The 19,531-nt window shown below is 42.0% G+C and overlaps 1 protein-coding gene across 13 annotated transcripts in view; it reads left to right on the forward strand.

Annotated features, from left to right (window-relative positions):
* DOCK7 (dedicator of cytokinesis 7) overlaps positions 1–19,531 on the forward strand; it is a 96,941-nt gene that overhangs the window by 52,804 nt on the left and 24,606 nt on the right. For 5 of the 13 annotated variants that reach the window (XM_027883072.1, XM_027883073.1, XM_027883074.1 and 2 more), the window contains exons 15-29: positions 949–1,066; positions 1,819–1,889; positions 2,662–2,800; positions 2,971–3,072; positions 3,359–3,445; positions 4,203–4,434; positions 5,804–5,968; positions 7,228–7,397; positions 11,079–11,171; positions 12,358–12,447; positions 13,458–13,553; positions 13,650–13,790; positions 13,932–14,045; positions 15,098–15,268; positions 16,008–16,147. In XM_027883072.1, coding sequence (XP_027738873.1) covers positions 949–1,066; positions 1,819–1,889; positions 2,662–2,800; positions 2,971–3,072; positions 3,359–3,445; positions 4,203–4,434; positions 5,804–5,968; positions 7,228–7,397; positions 11,079–11,171; positions 12,358–12,447; positions 13,458–13,553; positions 13,650–13,790; positions 13,932–14,045; positions 15,098–15,268; positions 16,008–16,147 — 1,929 coding nt within the window. Of the gene's footprint in view, positions 1–948; positions 1,067–1,818; positions 1,890–2,661; positions 2,801–2,970; positions 3,073–3,358; positions 3,446–4,202; positions 4,435–5,803; positions 5,969–7,227; positions 7,398–11,078; positions 11,172–12,357; positions 12,448–13,457; positions 13,554–13,649; positions 13,791–13,931; positions 14,046–15,097; positions 15,269–16,007; positions 16,148–18,679; positions 18,773–19,531 lie in introns of those variants that run through there. The other 8 variants (XM_027883078.1, XM_027883079.1, XM_027883080.1 and 5 more) reach the window with 4 other exon arrangements.

The raw sequence follows: 19,531 nt of genomic DNA on the forward strand, positions 1-19,531 counted from the left end.
TAAAAGAACATGTAAGGGACTTTCTCCAGGTCTAAATTATATGCTTATAAGGCAGGTGGGGACTTGTAGTGGAAAGTTTTGCTAATGAAGTGTGAATCCAACTTTCACCTTCTTGTCAAAGACTCAGCAGGGCTCAGAGGATGGAAAATACTGCAGAATTTTGCATCTCATCGCTGTTCAAGTAATCACAGGCTTGAAGAAACTGAGCTGGAAGGGGTTTCCAAAGTGTGTCCCCTGCCCAGTGAAGGAGGCTTGTCTATAAACCCATCTGGAGGGGTATCTGCCTCACCTGTCCTCAGAAACTACCAGAAAATGGAGATTTCACACCCTCCCAGGCAATTTGTTCTACTGCTTAACTCTCCTTAGAGCCAGAACATTTTCCCTGGTGTCAATCCTAAATCTCCTGTGCTGCAATTTCCTCCCATTACATCCTGCCACGTTCCCTGTGGATGTGATGAGCACTTTATTACTTTGGTCTCTGAAGCAGTTCTTTAGATATCTGGGAGTGTTGTCATTACCTGAAGCTACAGATACCCATTTAGTTTAATTCATTTTCAGAGGAGAAATGTAACCTGGAGTCACCATGATATCTAGTGATTTTAAAAAAAAAGAAAAAAAAGGACAGGCCACAAGAGGGGGATATTTAAGAGAAACCAGCTGCTTTGTGTTGAGCAAATAAATACCTTTCAGTAGTTTTATATATGAATAATCATGTTTTCTTTCCACCTGAACTTCTGAGATTGTAGAATCACTGGAAAATTTATATGTTTTTCAAGTGCCTTTCTAAGCAGGAACTATTTCAAAATGATGAGAGTTTAAAAACTATGTCTTTTGATGTCTGAAATAAGGAGTCAAAGCCTTCATTTTCACTGTTTCCACAGAGGTTTAAACAACAGCATTAATAAATGTATGAACCCTCTCATCACTTGATGCCTTTGTGTCTTGCAGGAATCTCCTTTACGTCTATCCACAGAGCCTTAACTTTGCCAACCGCCAAGGATCTGCCAGGAACATCACTGTAAAAGTCCAGTTCATGTATGGAGAGGACCCCAGCAATGCCATGCCGGTGAGGGAAGTACCTCGTGCTCTGGGTGGAAGGCAGAGTACACACTGCAGTCGTGAAATCGCTGTGTTAAAGAAAACCTCACTGAAATACATTTCAAATTTTCAAGTTTGGAGGAGTATAAAATCACAATATTCCAGAGCAAAGAGTACATTTGTAGAGAGTTTTTGAAGTAGCTGGAATTTTAAACTGAGGGTGGTGAGGCCCTGGCACAGGTTGCCCAGAGAAGCTGTGGCTGCCCCATCCCTGGAAGTGTCCAAGGCCAGGTTGGATGGGGCTTGGAGCAACCTGGGATAGTGGCAGGTGTCCCTGCCCATGGCAGGGGGTAGAACTGGATGAGCTTTAAGGTCCATTCCAACCAAAACCATTCTGTGATTTTATGATTCTGTGTTTGCAGTGGACACCCCTTGTGTTTGGAACAGCATCTTGGCATCCATGCCAACAAAATCAAAGGTGACAGACTTGTGTCCAGGGCCAGAAGGGATCCACACTCAGTGAGGATCTGTGTAAGGGTGATTGCATTCATCAGTTCTTCAGACATATCTGTGTGCAAGTGTCACTGGGGTTATTAAAACTGTGACTCTTCCATGACTAAGTAAAACATTGCCTATAAGTGAAGGGGCAGGAAGCAAGCAGATGTAGCTGTACAGGTGCACACACTGGTAAATGGAGCTCTAAATGTCTCTGCAGGACTGTGGAACACGTTCTTGGCACAGTTTTATAGGGAGATTTCTGTGGTTTTTGTCTTTTTACAGGTCATCTTTGGCAAATCCAGCTGCCCTGAGTTTTCCAAAGAAGCATACACAGCAGTAGTGTATCACAACAGGTAAACCACGTGACAGCTTGGGAAAAGGCACGGCCTCTTCCACCCAAGGGAAGCTTTACCAGTGTGGGAGTGAAGTAACTCACCAGTGACTCTCAGTGTTCATTATTTATCAGTGAGTGCCTGGACAGCACTCACAGTGACTGCAGTGTCAGTTGATGCTGTTCTGAGAATTTTGTGACAACTGGGAGCCAGAGTCTTTGTTCTGGTACAAACCAGCATTGTGTGATCCTGAGCACGTAGCCCAGCTCAGGAGATGCTCTGAGTACAACTCCTGGTTACTGGTCATGAAGATTTATGTTATAAACTCATATTAGCATGTGCCTTGTTGTTTTGCTGGAGCCTTTTAGACTTTAGTTACAAATAGAAACTACTTGGTCTTGAAAATAATTCCATTGCAATTGGAGTGAGGACTGCTGAATCCAGCAGGAACACATTAATGGATTTTGTAGCTGTGCCAGGGAGAGATGTACCACCAAGGAGACACTCCTGTCCTGCAGGTTGGGCTTGTGGCAGTCTCGCCCTTGAGAGCAGAGTTTATTGAGCAGTGTGGTTCAGGGTGCCTTTGTGAGGAGGGGGCTGCCGCCTATTTTTTTGTGGACTAGAAGTTTTTCCAGTCCTTGGTAACCAGAAAGTGAAGTTCTAATCCCTTGGGATAGTCCATATACTCCTTTCCCTCCAGATTCTTGAACTCAAGGGATTCAGTCCCAAGCATAAGGTATTAAACCACTCTGTTGGTATGGGTGACTCAGTTGAGGCTCTGCTCTCTGTGCAGATCCCCTGATTTTCACGAGGAAATCAAGATCAAGCTTCCAGCCACTCTGACTGATCACCACCACCTGCTTTTTACTTTCTACCATGTCAGTTGTCAACAAAAACAAAACACACCCCTGGAGACTCCAGTCGGATACACTGTAAGTGTCTTTCAATTCTTGTTTTTCAGCACAGGTTATATTCAAATGCTTTTTAATATCACTGTCAACTCATATCCCACTGTAGAATTTGAGAGTTTGGCAGTCAAGCCTGCAAAGTTCAGGAAAACCTTAAGAAATGTGTTGTTTTTGTTAATTCCTTCTCACTACAGTGGATACCGATGCTTCAAAATGGGCGGTTAAAGACGGGCCAGTTCTGCCTCCCTGTTTCACTGGAAAAACCACCACAGGCTTATTCAGTGCTTTCTCCAGAGGTGAGTTCATGTTCCTGCTGAAAATCAGCAGAATTCATGGGGTAAAAAGTTAGAGGATGTATGTGTACACATTTATGTGTGGGCTTGTGTATTTTCAACTCTCAGGTTATTCATTTATTAAATAAATATAAAGTTATTTATTAAATAAGTTTAGACAGGTGTGTGTGTTTGTTTGTGGGCACGTGTGTGATCTGGAAAAAAAATGAGAAGAAATGGCAATTGTAAATAGAAAAGCCTTAGTTCTGCTTTCTGTCACGTCCTCACTTATTCTTTTATCAACCTGCAGGTTCCACTCCCTGGGATGAAGTGGGTGGATAACCACAAAGGGGTTTTCAATGTAGAAGTTGTTGCTGTGTCATCCCTCCACACTCAGGTAGATTTTAAGGGCAGTCATTGTCATAAAAGAGTTCAGTAGTTTTTGGCAGTTGAAACACTGTCAAAGTTGATGCTGGAGAGGCTGTAATAATCACTTGTAGTGAAATTAAAATCTCATTTTCAGTTCTGAGCCAGCAGACCTGTTTTTCCACATTCAGCTGTGAGTATATTTGAGAAGTTCTGCTTAAAAACATGAGGAGTTTGGCCTTTATTCACAAGGGGTGAATGGCCAACAGTGTTTTCAGACCTCACTGTTGTGTTTAATAAAACAGCTCTAACATACAGCCCAGACATACAGTGTTTTCTTGTTTTTCCTTTTCCCCTCTGCCTTTTGTTTCTCCCTGTATTTTCCATCTGTCTTTGATCTGAAAAGTAAGATGCCAATCACTTTGTCTCATCATTTAAATTTTTTAAAATTAATTCCCAGTATGTCATTTGGATGAGTTTTTTTGTGTTTTATTTGTGCTGTAAATAGTAATGTGATTTTAGTGCATTTTTTGTCTGTTTTTCTAAGGATATACAGTCTGTGGGTCCTCTAGTTTTGCCCTGACAACTTCTGAACTAGAATTAGAATTAAATTAAGTTAGATATATGGGCAAATCCCTCAAAGTTATTGACTTTCTGCTAATTTTGTGAGATTTAATGGCCAGATAGAAAAATGAGGGTGAGAATCCATCCATGAGGTACAAATCCATAGAAACTGGAGTTAGAGTTTTGGAGCTTCTTGCTGATTATTGGCTTTTTGCTTGTTGTAGGACCCTTATCTTGACAAGTTCTTTGCACTTGTCCATGCTCTGGATGAGCATATGTTCCCTGTGCGAATAGGAGACATGAGAATTATGGAAAACAACTTGGAAAATGAACTGAAGAGCAGCATTTCAGCTTTAAATTCCTCTCAACTGGAGCCGGTAGTGCGATTTCTTCATCTCCTGCTTGACAAACTGATCCTTCTGGTAGTAAGACCTCCTGTCATTGCAGGCCAAATAGGTATTTTATTTAAGTTTTATAGAGAATTACATTGCTGAAAGTTTGACACTTCCAATTTTATCATATTTATGTAGAAATAAAAAAGTCCATTTTTATGCTTTATTTTAGTGCCACTAATATACCATGTGTCTTCCAAATAAAACATGCTGGCACCCAGATCTGTAGTGATATACACAGGAGCAATATTTAATATAAAGTTTCCAAGAGTGGTTGGTAATTTGATGTCCAAGTGGAGGCACCAGAAAGGAGCCTGGTTTTCATGAGTTGGATGCTCAGCATCCAACATCCAACATCAGTTTTTAGCACTGGAACCTGTTAAGGTGTCTCCATCCTGCCAGTCAGAAATTAAGAGTTGCAGCATTGCTAGTCACCTTGGAAAATCTGGAAGTAGGTAAGATAAGAAGATACAGATGCTGCATCTTCCTGCAGCTCTTGTGGATCTGATCTGATACTGTCAACATGAATAATCCCTGCTTTTGCTCCCTGTTAAGGGCAGTACAGAAAATCTGAAGTTAGATCAGGGTTAGATCCTTAGTATTCAAAAAAGCAAGTTTTGCTGATTTTTTGGTAGGAAGCCTGAGTTTGGACACGATGGAATATAAGTATCTAAGACTGCTTTAAAAATACTTATGAAAATATTTCCTTAAATACAGCAATTATTTATTAATTTGTCTTTCTGGGGAAGAATTTTGCTTGAACTTTTAAAGCTCATTGCTCTTTCAGTGTTCTGTATTGGTTTAGTTGGTTTGTGTGGAGCATTGAGGACATTAGTGACATTAATTTTTTTTTAAATAAGGTTTACGGTCTTCAGCTACTTCATCACTAATCTGTTTAGAATAGATTTCTGTGCTTGTTGTCAGGACAATTTTTTTTCATGTTGAAAAAAAATGGAGATTTCTCATTTTCTCTTGCAGATTTCTGTGCTCACTTTTAGAACAATTTTTTTTTTTTTTCCCAAACCAGAATGGAATTGTTCTTTTTGATCCAGTTTGTGTTTTGGCTAAGGTTTAAATGGAGGAAATAATTAACTGAGAAAAGGATAATAAAAAACCAAAGGATATTATCCATCAATTAAAGAAAGACATGATATTGTTACCGTTGCATTTGGTGACCAAAGTTGGACTGATTCCAGAAATCGGCCTAAATATATTAAATTTGTTATTAGTAAAATCACTGCAACACCTGTTCTCCTGTCAGGCTCTTCATTAGATCTGGTTCAAACACTAGGCTCAGTTTTGGATGAGAAATACTTGCTAGACTCTAACAAGCTTCACCATTTCTCCTTTAGAAGGTGGACAAAAGGCACACTTAGGATTTTCTCTTGGGTCCTGCTGCAATCTAAAACAAACTCCTCACTTATTTCTTGCAGTTAACCTGGGCCAGGCATCTTTTGAAGCGATGGCATCAATCATAAACAGACTTCACAAGAACTTGGATGGAAACCAGGACCAGCATGGCAGGAACAGCCTTCTTGCTTCCTATATTTATTACGTTTTTCGCCTACCCAATACCTATCCCAACTCACCATCACCAGGTACCTCTGTTTTTCATTTTATTTCAAGTTGCACTTTGTTAAAAGGAGGCAGAAAGTGTTTGCTGGCAGGTGCTCCTGAGCTCCAACTGCACGTCTGGTTGCCTGCCAAGCCCTGTTAGTAATTTTCTCTATGATCCAGTGCAGGCGTTTTAAAAGATGAGTTTAATTACTGTTAGTCATGTCAGAGATTTACCTATCTGATGATTTTAAATAACAGTGTCACTGCTGAAAGATTGTAAATTATGGAAAAATACTCGTGTTTTAGTTTTTTTCTGTCGCAGGTGAGACAGCATTGGTGCACTCTTGGCCTGTCATGTTTCCCAGTCTCCTTCACTAGTACTTTATGCTTTTATCCAGTTCCAGCAGAAGTTTGAACACTGGCAGAGGAGTGTGAAATACTTGTCTGAGTACAGGAGGGAAACAAATTCCAGCCCTGCTGAGAACAAGGGGTATATCTGCATGGGAAAGAGGTGTTGTGAGTGATAGGCACAGAAAACCAGGCCTTGGAAGGACTGTGCACAGAGTGGGAAACCTCTTTGTTGGGAGGATTTTGCACTTAAAACTGTGCCCAGTCCTTTGGTGGGTTTCGAGTTTGAGGTCTGGATAATATCCCTTTAGCTAAAGACATACCTCACCTCCTGCCTAAATCCTCAGGGAGCTGCTTCTCAGAGACCAGTGGATAAAATAGCTTTTTATGCCCATCCTGTTCTCCTGCCTTTGAGAACTGGGCAGGAGAGAATCCCAGAATATGTGAGTTGGAAGAGACCCACAAGGATCATCGAGTCCAACCCTTAGCCCTGCACAGGACCATCCCCAAGAGTCACACCATGTCCCTGAGAGTATCATCCAAACACTCCTGGAGCTCTGGCAGCCTTGGTGCTGTGACCACTGCCCTGGGGAGCCTGTTCAGTGCCCAACCACCCTCTGGGGGAAGAACCTTTTCCTGAGATCCAACCTAACCCTGCCCTGACACAACTTGAGGCCATTCCCTGGGGTCTTGTCCCTGGTTCCTACAGAGCAGAGATGAGTGCCTGCCCCTCCTCTTCCCCTCCCCAGGAAGCTGGAACTGCAATGAGGTCTCCCCTCAGTCTCTTCTTCTCCAGCTGAACAGACCAAGTGCCCTCAGCACCTTCCCCTCAGTGGGAAGGCAGAGGGGGGTATTCCTTACAGGCTGGTTATCCAAAGGGTTTGCTGCGTGAGGCAGGTGTGAAGCAGCCTGGGATCAGGGATGGGTGGACTAACAGGATGCTCCTGTGCAGGTCCTGGTGGCCTGGGGGGATCAGTGCATTATGCGACCATGGCTCGATCTGCGGTGAGACCGGCGAGCCTGAACCTGAACCGGTCCCGGAGCCTCAGCAACAGCAACCCCGACATCTCGGGGACCCCGACATCGCCGGACGATGAGGTTCGCTCCATCATCGGCACCAAGGTACGTCAGCGTGGCAGGGGAGCCACGGGAACTTCACCGCCTCTAATTTCATCCTCAAAGAAATAGCAGGGAACATTTTGTGATATTTTTTCCTATGAAAAATGTCCTGGTAGCCCCTTCCCAGACCTTTCATGTCAGTTGCTGATAACACTCCTGAAACTCCACTCCTTGAAAATAGTTGCTGATCTCTCTGACTTGTTGGACCCATCTTGGAGTGTTGCTGCCACAAGTGTGGTGCCTGGGAGCAAAAAGTCCTTCTGGACTTGTTTCCCCAGGACTAGTAGGGCAAGGAATGGTTTTAGTGCCTCCCTTTTTTGCATGGCCAGCAGCCAAATCCTGTGCCCAGCTCTGTTATGTCTCCCCAGACCTTGAACTCTGTGACCACACACATTCTTATCTCCCAATCCAAATCTCTTTCTCCTCCTCTGCATTCAGCACTGATGGCTGCTCAGATTTCTTTACTCCTCATGTCCAGAGCAGGTATCTTGCACATAGCAGGAATATTCCTGGTCCCTGTGTGGCCCAGAGAGGATTTGGGATGGTTGATGAGAGCCACAATTTGGCCAGCTAATCTCAGTGGGAGTTTGTGGTGCGCAAACTCTGCCCCCACACCAGAAAGTGACTTTCCAGTGTGAATTCAGAGCATCCAGCATGGTCATACCCTGGCTCTTAAGGACTTCAGTATTTCCATCTCCTGCAGAAGAGCCTGTCCCTCCTGGGGGCGTCCAGTTATGTACGACTGCCACAGTCCAAATCTGAGCCCAAAGTAGGTGAGATGAGCCAGCACAAAGCAGTGTTGGTAATTCCTTCCACTGAGAGCAGTGTCTTGGCTGCTTTGGGGTTCTCTCTTTCTTTTTTTTTTAGTCTTCAAACTGTGATAACGTCATCATGAGTCTATTTCCCACCTCTGAACCTTCACTCTTCCCTTCACATAGGGGAATTCCTGAGCCCTTTCAAAGAGCTGTTAGGATCCTTTGGAAGATCAGTGGACAAGTTTGTTATTAAAGCCGTCAGTCTGACCAGGCAAGCTTCGCTTGGCTGGTCCTGGGTTTTACAAGAGCAAGAAAAACAGTTTCTCAAAGAGGTTAACAAATTTAAATTAATAACAACATCATTTGCTGGCCAAATAAGAGGCTGAAGAATCGTGGGTAGGCAAATGATTATTTCTTACGTCAAAGTCAGGACTTAGAAGTCTTAAAATATTTTAAAGACCACTTCAGTATCTTGCTAATTAAACCAGCCTGACCTTTTGTGAAATGCCATAGGCACTGGTGTGCATATGGAATTTACCCAGGCTATCAGAAGTTTAACGTGTGCTGGCTTAGTGAATAATGTCACAATACAAAATGAAGAGAGATTTTTTTTTTTTAAAAATGCACTCCAGGCTTTAAAGAAAAACCTGTTCTGTGGGTAACTGCTGAGGGGAATATTTCCTTTAGGGTAGTCTGAGCATCAAGAATTAACCTTAGTCTGACCATACAGACTTTTGATTGAGAATAATTGTTTCTGCTTGTTAATATCAATAGACAAAAATAAGACACTTCTTGAGATGTTGAAATGAGTAAAAGGGTGCAAAAATTTCTGTTGTTTCTCCAAGTAATGTCTTAAGCACACATACCCAAATAAGGAACCTTCATTTCAAGTTAGAATTTATCACAGGAGGTTTTCTGCTCTAAAACAACTTAGTGTTTTTTTGTTGTTTGAGGGAAGTCTTCAGAGTCCAGTCTTGTGTCAGTCTTTATTCTAATGTAAGATATTTATAGGTTTGGTATACATGCTTAAAGTGTCCCTTTATCAGCTTCTTACTTAATTTTGAAAACCCTTAACAGGATTTGATAGATTTCTGTTTATTTTCATAGCAGAGGAGGTTTTAGGTCTGTCACTTGTTTTGCCTTCATTTGTGAATTGAAGCCATGTAAATTTTATTCTGTACTAAAGCAAATTTATGAAGTGTCTAAAAAGACCTGTGGTGAGATTTTATGGCTGAAATGTTGAAGATGTGCTGGGAAAAAACAGAAAACATTGTGGAGTTTCATTGCTCTGACAGTGGGTTTTTCCACAGACATGTGTTATGTTCCTGCACAGATCCAGCTGCAGGTTGAACCCCAGGGACAGAACAGACTTTAACAGCAGCTTTGTGAACTTTTGAGTGACTCTGCCAAGCAATAAGAAGCTCTTGTAGTCTTTTATTTTCCAAAGAGGGAAGAATCTTTCCCTGTCCAGATTTTTACAAAATGACTTCTGCATCTGCAAACACAGTATGTGTTTAATGTTATCCTCAGAACCAGAGTGACATGATAAGAAATCCTGAGAGCAGAAATATGAGGGGATAAATGCATTTTCAAAATTAGACCTGATTTTACAAAGCATGAGCTTAGTTCAGCATTCTGCAAAGTCCTTTCGACTTTAAATCACTGTGAGCAAAATAAAGCATGTTTATGGGTCTGAGCAGGGCACAGAGCTTTGATTTATTTCTGCCAAAAAGTAATTGAGATTAAAACACTCTCCTTATGTGTTCAGTATTTTTTTTATTGGACATCTTAAGCAAAATTACAGCATTGCCGAGCTCTGCCTAGAGGATGGCTCAGTGGATTAATGGTTTGAATCCCAGGTTACAGCTCTCACACTGGGTTCAACCTTGAGGTGGATTTTAGTTTACTGGGAGAAATAGATTAGGCTGGGTGGACTTTGCAGCTGGTGATAATCAGTGTGATGAAATGGGCAGCACCTTTGCTTCATCTATTGGGGAAAAGCTCTAAATTGGCACAGAAATTAGGATGAAAGCTCTTGCTCAGGTGAGGGTTGTCAAAAATCAATGTGTGTAATTAATAGGGAATTGTCTCTGCCAGAGCTGGTTCCTCGGACCCAAGAATGCCTCCTGCATCCCTCTGAGTGTTTCTGACTTTGGAGCAGCCTTGGTGACAACACAAATTTAAGTAATTTTGCCCACATGATCCATTGCAGGGGTAGAATTTGGAGTGAAGTCTAGATTGAGCTTTTAAAAAGCAGGAGAATTTTTCAAATATTTTGTTTGGCAAAGCAGGTTGTTTGCAGAAAAGTATGTGCTTTTTCCTCCTTTGCCACAGTGCCCAGAGGAAATACCTGAGTGTCCATGTGAAATCCTGTCCACGGGGTTATTCTGCCAGCAGTGCTGGATTTTTACTCCATGAGTAGGAAACCCTATCAGGGTTGACAATCAGCCTCTTCAAAGTTCCTCAGCATTTCTGTAAGAGTTGTGCAGTTTATAAACTGTGGGCCACCCTAAAGATGCTGGAAACATCAGAGAGCACCCTTTGCGGTTTTCACATCTGAGCATCAATTTTCCTCTGTCAGACTGTAAATCTTGGCTGGCTGCATAAGAATGGGTTTAAACTGATCAATGGAGAAGTGGGATTTTTCAGGAACAGGATAGTTTTTGAATGTCAGTCATTACTGATAGGACAGGTTGGACCAGAGCTGTTGACAGTATTAATGTGCTGTATGTACGTGAGAGATAAAATCATCCTCTGGACTAAACTGTCTCAAAAGGCACCTGAGAATTCAGGCTGCTCTCACAGTTCTAATTGCTGGTGTGTTTGCCGTGTACCCACTTTGATTGCTTTTAAGGACTAAACTTTGACTACTGTATGGCAACATGTAATATTTCTCTCCTTTCCCAACTGCTTTCTATTGCATGCCCAGGGCTTAGACCGCTCCAATTCCTGGGTAAACACTGGTGGTCCAAAAGCAGCCCCATGGGGATCCAACCCCAGCCCATGTGCAGAGTCAACACAGGTGGTGTCTTCGGTAGAGGTTTTTCTGGCTTTGTTTTCCCTGATGTTTCCCTGTAGAATATCTTCCTTTCAGTGTATATTCCAGTTTTGGTGGTTTGTTTTTGTTTTTTGTTTTTGTTCTTTTAAAATAATTATTTATTTGAAAACTTTTGACTTTGATTTTATAAATTAGCATCTTCTCTCCCACCACCCCACCACACTGCATGAAAAACCTCCGATCGCGTGAACGTGTCCCCGTCTTTCATTTCAGTGGTTGCTGGTCTGTGAAATGTAAATGCTGTGACTGCTTTTGTTTTCTTTTCTCTCTCTCACACTAGTTTCAGCTTCAGGTGGAGCACATTTCTAAGTGGGAACATTAATCACAGCTTCATAGTTTTGTCCATGGTTGCCATTTCTTTTGATGTCGTGAACCATCTTGCCATTTTCATCAATCATTTAGTGCTCATCGTCCAGTAATCCTTCATGACTGTTTGAGTGGAATATTGTGAACCAAAATTGATTAGCACATGTCAAATTCTCTCTTAAAACATGTAAATTTGAGCTTCTGGAGCCAGTGACTTGCTAGGGCCAACTGTATCTGTTCTGTGTTGCAAAGTATGAAAACTTCACAGCAGCTTCAGTCAGAAAAAGTTGATTTAGCCCCCGTTGCCTGCTGCTCTCCACTGCATGGTTGCCTTGAACGTACCTCTCAACTGTACCTCCTTTCCAGTTTATCAGCCTTCCCAAAGTATTTAGTTTGAGTTCACTTGTTCTTACTGCACATTATTTCCATCAGGAACACAACTTCGGTCATTTTCTATTTCCCTGTGCCAGCAGCAGCATTGCTGTGGGGTAAATCCCCCTGCTCTTGGCCTCTGGTAGATTGAGAGGTATGGGCTGAAATTCCAGGTATTACCTTCCTGATGCATGTTGATAAAATACAATGACGAAAAAGTTTCATGCTTTGCAGCATTGTCTTTGTGCATAAGAACATGCAGTTGTTTAAATAATCTGGAAAAAAAAAATTGTCGTTTTGTTTAAGTTCAACCTGTAAATGAATAAGAGTTTGAGAATGCTTAAAAAGGTGTAAAGGCAGTAAAAGCCTACAGTTGGAACAGTATTTTTTTTGTGCCTTGTCCTTGAGCTGCAAAACCCATCCACGGCAAACTTTAATGTCCTGTCATCATTCATTCATCTCCACTCCGTAGGCTACGGATCGAAGTTGTAATCGTATGTCTTCGCACACTGAGACGTCAAGTTTCTTACAAACATTAACAGGACGATTACCAACTAAAAAGGTAGATTTCAGTGAAGACAATTGATATTGTGGGGCAGGGAGGTCAAGTAATTCTGAAAACATGATGCAATCTATTCTTTTATTTACAGCCCGATTTTTTTTCCCGAGGTCATTAGGAACTGCTGGTGCTTAACACCTCTGAATATCCAGGCTGTAGTGATTATTTGGAATTGAGTTGGGAAGAATTAAATGATCAGGAGTAGCTTGTCTGCTTTAATGTCCATAGTGTTTGGAGCCAGTTTATTACTGGCTTTCAAAAAATATGAACAGCAGTGTCTAGACATGTAAATGATGCATTTTGTGTGCAAAATTATAATGTACTGGATGGCCAGAGTTAGGGGTGTGTACTGAGCTCCGTTATTCAGGTGTGAATCCAAAGGGACCAGAAAGGGAATGGGAGTCACTTTGAAAGTGAACTCCATTAGAGGAGATGAGATCCTTCTAAAACAATGTCAGAAAGGCAAAATGCCTGAGTTTTTGTGTAGTGAGAATGTGGCCACTGTCCAGTCTGTGGGTTGGTCGTCCAGAGGAAAGAAATCAAAAAGCTGTTTGAGCCCCATGTTTCTTTCTTTTTCAAGTCCTTTCTCACAGTAAATCTACATCTTTGTACAAATCGCTTTATATGTCCACCTTTTTACTCCTTTTTCCTGCGAAAATCAGACCAGGCAGAAAGGTAGACTTTTAAAATTAAACTAATTTGAGCACCAAACTTTTTTTTTATTTAATTATTATTTCTGGGGGGTGGGTGGAAAATTCGTTTGACACTTGAAATTCAATTCTGGAGCGAGACTCTGTGAAACGTTTCTCACATCACATGTCATAACCTCATCCCTCATCGTTAGCTGGGGATTTCTTTAAGGGGTGCCACCACTGCTGTCATGTTCCAGTTATTTAGTTTGCTTAACTCATTGTTTGCCACACTCCCCATGGACCCTGCTGACATTTCTCATGTGGACTGTGTTGTGAGCTGCTCTGGAGGCTCAAGCTAACTCTGGGTTTGAATCTGTGTAGCTTTTCCACGAGGAATTGGCCCTACAGTGGGTTGTGTGCAGCGGGAGCGTGCGGGAGGCAGCCCTGCAGCAGGCCTGGTTCTTCTTCGAGCTAATGGTGAGCAAACTGCAAACCCCTCCTCGTGCCTTACAGCTCCTAGTTTAGAACAGAAATGGCAACAAACTGGCTCTGCTGTAACTTATATTCCTGTAGGTGAAGAGCATGGTGCATCATTTGTATTTTGCTGACAAACTGGATGCGCCAAGGAAGAATCGTTTCCCCGAGCGTTTCATGGATGATGTAACTGCCCTGGTCAGCACAATTTCTGGTGATATAGTCTCTCGCTTTCAGAAGGTAACAGCAAGCAATTAAACTGAGCCCGGCTCAGGGCTCAGGCACCGGCCCTCCCGCGTGCTGTTTGGCGGTGCCTAGACCTGGAATGGTTTGAAAACACACAGTGTTCTTCATTTTCTTTCCCATTTTTCTCCTCTCTAGGACACAGAAATGGTCGAACGGCTCAACACCAGTCTTGCGTTTTTCCTCAATGACCTGCTGTCTATCATGGACAGAGGATTTGTTTTTTCTCTTATCAAGACCTGCTGCAAACAGGTAAATGCAGATAAACATTATGACTTAACTGTGAACCATAGCATAGCCTGTTACTCTTAACTTTCTTTGGACAGCCAGTAAAATATGGACACGGAATTCTGCTATTCAGGTCTTTTTAGAGCAAGCAAGGCATTCTCAGAGGTGATTTAGGGTTTATGCCTCTCTGATTACACTCTTAAATGTGAATTAAGAGTCACTCCCTTGAGTGAATGGACACGCAGCAAGAAGGAAGAATTATTCCCTCTGCTCACCATGTTCATGGTAATTGAATCAAAAATTAGTGGGAGGTTTTGTGAGGGAGCTCAGAGTGTTGTCGTTTGTCAGCAGGTCTCTCAAGGACACAGTGACCCTGTATGATCATATTGATCACCAAGCTCCCCTTCCATCCTTTGGGAGATGCAAGGTCTCCTCCCACACAAAGTGGGCTCTTTATTTACAGTGTGACGGGGAAAATCACCCTGAACCACAAAATTTTGTTTGACTACAAACATCTGTGCTGACACAGGGTACAGAGGAGGTAACGAGGTATCAGTGGGACTAAGCTTAGACTAATTTTTGCTGCAGTCTAAAATATTTATGTCAAGGGCAAGAACAGCAATATCATTTGAGCTTGTTACCTACTATGTATATAAATATACTATATAGTTTATCAGCCAACCTGCAGCTTTGACCTTTTAATGCATCACATTGTGGTCCTGCTTCGCACAAGTACCTGCTGAAATCAATAGGATGTGGGTATCACAGAAACACGGAGTGGTTTGGGTTGGAAGGGACCCTAAAGGTCATCTAGTTGGAACTCCCCAAGATGTGAGATACATAGTTCTTCATTTGCTTATATAAATATGACTGTTATATACAGTAAATCAAGCTATATGTCATTGAAATTTAATCTGTAGCACAAAGAAGTGATGTGGCTGTGACCATTTAATGATACCAAGTTCCTAATTTCTTGCTTTGAAGCGTTTTTGGGGACCAACAGTGGAACAGGGGCTCACGTTTCATTTATACTCTGGTTTGGTGCTAACTGCAGTGTTACGGACTAAACTTTCCAGGTGTCTTCAAAGCTGTATTCCCTGACAAATCCCAGTAACCTGGCATCTTTGAAGCTGGACTTCCTTCGCATCATTTGCAGCCATGAGCACTATGTCACCTTGAATTTACCCTGCAGCTTGCTCACACCACCTGCATCCCCATCACCATCTGTGTCTTCAGCGACTTCTCAGGTACTCTGGGACCAGGATCTTTGTGGGAATACAAGCTGTGCTTGGTGCTGAGACTTAAATCACGAGGCAGTTGTGTCACCCATATTTTCAGCCCCTCTTGCTCATATTTTTGGAGGTGTTTATCCAGAAATTAATTTTTCCTGCCACATAGGTTTTGATTTCTTTTGAGATTCTGTTACTGAAAAAAGATTGCCCATATCCTTGTCCTGGTAGTGACCATACACTGTCCTTAGGGACCAGGTCCTCTCTTATATTAGACAAACATAAATGAGACTTTAAAGAAAATGCTTTGTCCAGTGTTACCCTTTTCTGACAACACAAGGGTCTTCTGAGCTCACTGTAGCTTGGTACTGGCCTGCTCAGAAAAAATAATTTGAATTAGTGTGTCATTTAAGTGGATTAATTAGTTGCAAAATCACGGAAACTAAATCAAATTAAAGCCTTCTGCAGCCTGAATAAGAGCATCCCTGAGTTAAAAGTTTAACTAATCCACTTTTAAAGGTTACTTGGCTTAACTTCCCTAAGGTCTGCTCTGGGAGGAAAGCAATAACAACAAACTGAATTAATAGAAGGGTTAATGAGCTAGGATGCTATGGAAATAGATGAGCCAGGATCCAAACAAAAAAGGGAAAAGGTAGTTTACGTGAGACTGTCTTTGATTCTGAAAACTGCTTCTAATGTGTTCCATAAGTTTTGACTCTGTGTTCATGATGAAACTTCTGAAATTTGAATTTTTCAGAGTTCTGGGTTTTCCACAAATGTCCAAGACCAGAAGATTGCAAATATGTTTGAACTGTCTGTGCCTTTCCGCCAGCAGCATTACTTGGCTGGGCTCGTGCTGACAGAACTGGCTGTCATTTTAGATCCTGATGCAGAAGGGTAAATCTTTACAGTTGTTTTTACCAAAGGCTTTTCTCTCATTCCAAGCAAATGATGGGTTCAAAGGAAGTACTAGCATAGCCAGAATTTATTTAAATTTGCAAGCTCTGATAAGGAAACTGTTCTTAAAGAATCTTCATCTTTTTCCTTGCCTCTCATGTTTCTTGCTTAGTTATCCCTGACTCTGTAAACATGATTTCAGTCACATTTTTCCAGCTGGGAAGGGAAAAAGGTTCCTGCTGGAGCCCCCAGCTGCCACCAGGGCACTGCTGGAGCTCTAAAAGGAAAATAGCTTTTCTCAACTGTAACAAGAAAATAATTTTCAGCATTTAGGAAGCCTCTGTTGCTGGTAGTTTTAAATGTTACAATATATTTTGCCTGTGGTTCTGCCAGCTCTTTTTAACCATAAATTATGCATTGATGAGGCCCCTGTGGGTTACATAAATAGACAAATAAAGTCAAGCATGCAGAGTTTGTCAGTGACTTGCCTGGCTTGTGCAGCAAATAATTTTCTGAAGTAGCCCATAGCCTGTAGTCCTGACATCCCGTCTGTTCCTGTGTTATTTAGGGCTGTATTCTGCCTTGCCTCTTTAAAATGGGTTGCAATGGAAATTATTGATTGCCTCCACAGCCCTAAGTTCTCTCACAGGCATTTTTCTCAAGGTGGACTCAGAAATATCAGCCGAGTCGACAAATGCTGATGATTCATGGTTAATTCTGCCCCTTTACCAAGAGGTCTTGGGAGTTAAACATTCATTCTGTTTCTTCTTGGAGAAGAAAGTGATGCCATAAATTAGAATATTTTCCTGTATATATACATAACACACTGCAGTCCCATTTGTTTGGTCTGAAATGGAAAAAGCAGCAAATCTCTGCCCACATACACAGTCTGCAGAAATCCTTTTTGTGCCATAAGGAACATCCTGCTTAGAAATCAGGTGTTTTTCTCTGACCATGTTTGCCCTTGGTCTTCACAAACTTTGTTTTCATCTGCCTGTCCTCTATCTACTTATCAAGCACTTAAAACCTGACCCAGGATGGTTATTTCTGCCCAATTGCACAAGTGAGCTTTCTAGTGTCCACTGGGGAGACAGCTCCTCTCTCAAACCTTATTTATCCAAGAAAAGCCCCTGATACCATCTGCATATGCATTTTGATCAAAGCTCCTGAATTTTGGGGGAGACATATACCTGTAATACATTTATTTTTTATTGTTTTCTAGAATAATTTGTAGTTTTAAGTCTGCTGACTTCTCAAGCTTCAACTCTCTCCATTTGCTCTGGTAGATCTATCATGTAAAGTAAACCAAGTCTTTTCAGATCTGCTCTTCCCTTGCCTGTGAAGACTTTTATCAGTCCTATAGTACCATCAGCAGAGAATTCAAACTTGCCTTCCATAAAATGTTTTGGCCACCATTGGAGAAGGCCCAGAATTGCTAACAGTTCCTTATCCTGCAGCAGGAGTGGAAAGGGATGTCCATCTAGTGGCTTATTGTGTTAGAGATCTGCCTTAGGTCTTGATAGGTGATCCAGAGCCTTAAATGTGTTCAGTTTTTGCTCTTTTCACTCCATTAGCAAGATATATTAAGTTTTAGCTCATTTTATAAGAACTCTTTGGACTGAGTTGGGCAGAAGAGACGTCAGTACCCTGGTCCCTGAAGGTGTGTGTTGGATGGATCCATCTGTGTGAGGGGCTGTGCAGTGATAGGGTACAATACAGTCCTCCAGAGCATATTTGGTCTGAAAAACAGGATAAACGGAACATGTAGGTGAAAGAATCTGTGGACTGGGACAGGTACAGAGAGTGAGTCCAAGCAGCTGGGCCCTGAACAGGTTGTCTCTGCAAACAGTGCGGGGGTGCTTTGGTATTGACTCAGTGCCCACATTGCCCATCTTGGCTGATGTTCCAGAAGTGAGAAAACCAGAATTTGGCCCTCAGTGACTAGTTTTCCAGGTGTGTGTGGGTGTTAACAGGAATTCAGGCCAGGGCTAAGATAACAGAGGGGGTGGGGGGGGGGTTAGCAAGATCAATTCATTGCGTTATCAGCCAGGAAGATCGGTGGTCTGGATTTCCTCCTCTCTGCTATGGATCGATCCACCATGGTGCCTTGCTCTGTTATGGAAAAGTGACAGAGAAATCCATGTATCCCTAGGCTTGAATTATGCTGAGTTGCTTGGATGTGTTTTCCCTATCTGCAGTTCCATGGCCTGCAGGATAGTTTCCCTTGAATTTTTAGGAGCACAACTTAAATGCCACTCCTTCAAAATAATACAAAGACTTTTCTTTATCGTTAATCTGAAGGAACCAGTCACTTAAATAAGCACTTCCTTCCTAGTTGTTAAGGGTCTCACTAATTACACAAACAAGTGGTTGTAGAATCTCATTATAGCTTGATTAAAAGCCACAGGGAAGAAGTGCAGCTCCAATAGCTCATGTCCTCCCAAGTTTTACTGGTGTCTTGGAATCACTTTAAACCCACAATAATCCAGTCAAAGCCTCTTTTTTTAACCAGAACTCAACTCTACTTTTCAGGTAAAGTGGATACTGCCTGAAATTCAGCACTTGTTTTAATACGTCAGGTCTGAACACTGCAGCTTATGTTTTGCTAATGCCTAATGTTCGAGCTTCCTTGGCTGCTTCATGCATGGGGTAAAGTGTCTTCTTGGCCTGGTTTGCCTACAGAAGCAAATAGCTATAGAGATAACTTGCTGTTTGCTCTGGGAGATTTTTGCTCTGTGTGGTGGCTGAGGGGATTGAAAGGAGCAGAGCGAGTCCTTGAGAGATTCAGGGGAGTTTTTGTGTTTTGAAGCCACAAGCACCAAGCAGGGTCACAGACCACCTGCAGGGTCTGGCGCTTGGGCCCTGCCAGTGTTTGCATTTGAATAATGAGAAAGGCCATTTTTTGCTGTTTTTCCTTCTACCTTTCCTTTTCTTTACCACTTTTTGTTCAGAATTATGAATCTGTAGCCTACTGTTTTGGTTCAATGATTGCATGGGGGGTCGGGAAGCTGAAGCAGAAGCTTCCTGATCATTTGAGTAAAGCAATGTTCTGGCCTAGGAGGATTTGTCTTTCGGTAAATGATGTTAAATAGAAACTAAACCCCACAACAAATAGTTTTACTAAACCCACTGTCCTCTCAAGTCTCTCTCCCTGTTTTCCATATTCCATAAGTTCTCCTAATGGCCTTTAGTAGGCTTGATGCTTCGGCATAGCAGTAGCTGGGGCTTTGGTTTTTTATGAAAAATATGGGAGTGTTCACATTATATTGGGTGTGCATTCCACAAGATTTTTTGCTATTTTATATGGCACAGTGAAAAGCCAGACAGACATTTTTAAAATATGGGGGAGATCAAAAAACACATGTAACGGCAGTTCACGTGAAG

The sequence above is a fragment of the Empidonax traillii genome, unplaced genomic scaffold (assembly GCF_003031625.1).
Source record: "Empidonax traillii isolate 1590-97213 ecotype Southwest subspecies unplaced genomic scaffold, ASM303162v1 scaffold118:size1038473, whole genome shotgun sequence".
NCBI classification, from domain to species: Eukaryota; Metazoa; Chordata; class Aves; order Passeriformes; family Tyrannidae; genus Empidonax; species Empidonax traillii.